Source organism: Etheostoma spectabile, chromosome 17, assembly GCF_008692095.1.
Source record: "Etheostoma spectabile isolate EspeVRDwgs_2016 chromosome 17, UIUC_Espe_1.0, whole genome shotgun sequence".
In the NCBI taxonomy this organism is placed as follows: domain Eukaryota; kingdom Metazoa; phylum Chordata; class Actinopteri; order Perciformes; family Percidae; genus Etheostoma; species Etheostoma spectabile.
In genome coordinates this window covers 10727583-10730446 of record NC_045749.1, presented here as the reverse complement: position 1 = coordinate 10730446, position 2864 = coordinate 10727583, and the positions used below count along the sequence as shown (strand labels likewise).

Here is a 2864-nt window from a genome sequence, read left to right as displayed (position 1 = left end):
TATTATTATTATTATTATTATTGTTATTATTATTATTATTACTATTATTACTATTATTATAATATCTGCATGGAAATATTCTAGAAGTCTTTGTAATTGTAATTGTGTACACATTTTTTCCAAAATTTTGACCAATGTGTTAAAAGACTTTGTAAATTGTTTGAGTGTATGAAATACCTAAGATATGAAGTGCATATCCACATTGAAAATGTTGACCCATCCATATATTCTTCTTTACTGTATAAACATGCAGTGATTGAAAATATAGGACTATTTAAAACAAAATATACAGTATATATAGATATTATATAAATATGTATACAGTCAACATTTCCAACAAATATGAATAACTCACAATTTTAGTCAGTTCATGCATTTGCCAAGACATTAATAGAAAAATATACTTTTTTACTCAATATGAAAAGTTGGCTGAATAATGGAGCACTGTGTGTTAACCTTCAATCTTCCATGAGTCACTGAGAGCCTTTTGTCAAATCTATGGACTACTCACAGCATTACTACTGTAACAGGGCAGTTTGATTGTATTGTATTACGTGTTTATTTTCCGCCTCTTCAATGCAACAGTATGTCTATGTTCTTCCAGGTACATGGCTATAGTCCATCCTTTGAGGCCACGTATGAAGTTCCAAACCGCCTACTGCCTTATTACAGGAGTCTGGATTGTTCCCATTCTGATATCAATTCCCTCTGCCTACTTTGCTTCTGAGACCATGTACCCTCATGGCAGCACCACCCCAACCACTCACAAAGTCTTCTGTGCCCAGATATGGCCTGTGGACCAGCAGGTCTACTACCGGTCCTACTTCCTGTTTGTTTTTGCTGTGGAGTTTGTTGGGCCCGTGATTGTCATGACAATTTGTTACACCCAAATTTCCCGCGAACTCTGGTTCAAGAATGTCCCAGGTTTTCAGACAGAGCAGATTAGGAAGAGGTTGCGTTGTCGGCGCAAGACAGTGATGGTCCTGATCGGGATTTTGACAGCGTACATAATGTGCTGGGCGCCATACTATGGCTTCACCATCCTACGAGATTTCCACCCAACGCTCATCTCCCGCCAGAAGAACTCCTTGGTGGCCTTCTACATCATCGAGTGCATTGCCATGAGCAACAGCATGATTAACACCATATGTTTTGTCAGCGTTAAGAACAACACAGTTAAGTACTTAAGGAAGATGGTACTGCTGCGCTGGAGGACAACATATGCACCCAGTAAGACTGTGGATGAGATGGATATTAGGGACTCTTCCATGCCTGGAACAGAGGAGGTTGAATGCATTCACTTGAGGTGAAAAAAATATGTCTTTAATATAAAAGTTATTTAGATTTAGGCTGTTGATATACAGAAACTACACTGTTGAGATAAACATTTCTGTCATGTTTAAATAACCTTTTGGAAAGATATCAAGCATAATTAAGCACAAGAAAAACTCAAACCCTAACAGCACATCAGATGGGACCAAATAGCTCAAACATTGTTAGTCAGCAGGAGTATATATGGAATGAAATTGTTGTGCACACTGTGACTATTCACTGTGTTATTGTGAAGTGTTGTATCATGTGAAAATTATATATTACATCTGAGACTTGTAAATTCAGCTGCTTCTGCCCTCAATGATCTATTATGTTGACTACAGGTTAACATTTGTATCGCCTGTACCTGTTTAATTTTAAATCATTTTTGTAAGGTCAATTAACTCTAGATACTAAATAAATCCTTTCATTGACCATTGCTTTTGTATTTTAAATTTTTAGTTTTTCCTTTTTGTAAATATTCAGGATTAGTGGAGATGTCATTTTGTGGAATGTAGAACGTTGAGAAGTTTCATTTGAAGAAGTTGTAAACCAACAAAGACATCTTGAATATTTTTTCTTGAAAAATAACCAATACATTGCATACTTTTTTTGTAGATGAGTGGACTTCATGTGTGCTTATTATAATAAAGAACGAACTGCTGAATAAAAGTTCCTTTTATTTATTGAGCCATTCTGTTATTTGCACATAGAAATAATGGGAGGCTAAAGGACAGTCCATTTATTGGCTTTTCTCAAACATATTGCACATTATTTGTGCCATTTTTTGTTGTTAATTAAGAGAATCAGGAGTGGTGGGATGTAACTGTTAGTCATGTTGGCAAACACTGGATACTGGAAAACAAATACAGACTCAGTAAGATTAATATATACACATGCTGTTCCTTTGGGGAATACCTGGGTCTTTAAATAAATAGCAGATAAAAATATGTGTATCTTTGGATACATTAGAAATGCACAGTGGATGATAAAAAGTGTTGAAAGTTTTCACCTTTTTAAACACCAAGAGAAAGCTTCAGGTTTTGGTGTAATTCACACAGAATCAACATGCGAATGTTTCTTTATAGGTTTACTCTGAGCACTAAACTTTTACTCTTTTTTTAATTTGAAATCCTGAAACCCATTGTTTAACATCTGTTAACAACTTGCCAGCTCATGAATGTTACATTTCAGTATGCGTCTGCTGCTGAATAACGCTAGCAAATTCCTGCCGGCTTCTTATTGCTATAGAATACTTTGGGAATGTTTTATGACATATTTCCAAAATGCATTGAAAGTCACACCTATTGTATGGAAATGCCTTAGGAATTACTTAGGAATTATGTAGAATATCACATCTGAAACATGACCATGTTTTAGCTCCTAAATATATTCTAGAGTCAATTGGATACCTACAAAAGCAGGGTTGCTAATGTTAAAAAGCTAGGGGATAGATTTGAAAGTATAACCCCTCCCCACGGAGGTGGTTGTTTTTGGAGCAAAAGAGGAACAATTAAAAGTCTGTGCCCAGCTTCAAACAACAATGTTAAAAA

The 2864-nt window shown here is 35.5% G+C and overlaps 1 protein-coding gene across 1 annotated transcript in view; it reads left to right on the top strand.

Annotated features, from left to right (window-relative positions):
* prokr1b (prokineticin receptor 1b) overlaps window positions 1–1970 on the top strand; it is a 5701-nt gene extending 3731 nt beyond the window's left edge. Inside the window, exon 3 of the mRNA XM_032541818.1 lies at window positions 605–1970. Coding sequence (XP_032397709.1) covers window positions 605–1310 — 706 coding nt within the window. The 3' untranslated portion in view covers window positions 1311–1970. The remainder of the gene's footprint in view (window positions 1–604) is intronic.
* The last annotated feature ends 894 nt before the right edge of the window (window positions 1971–2864 follow it).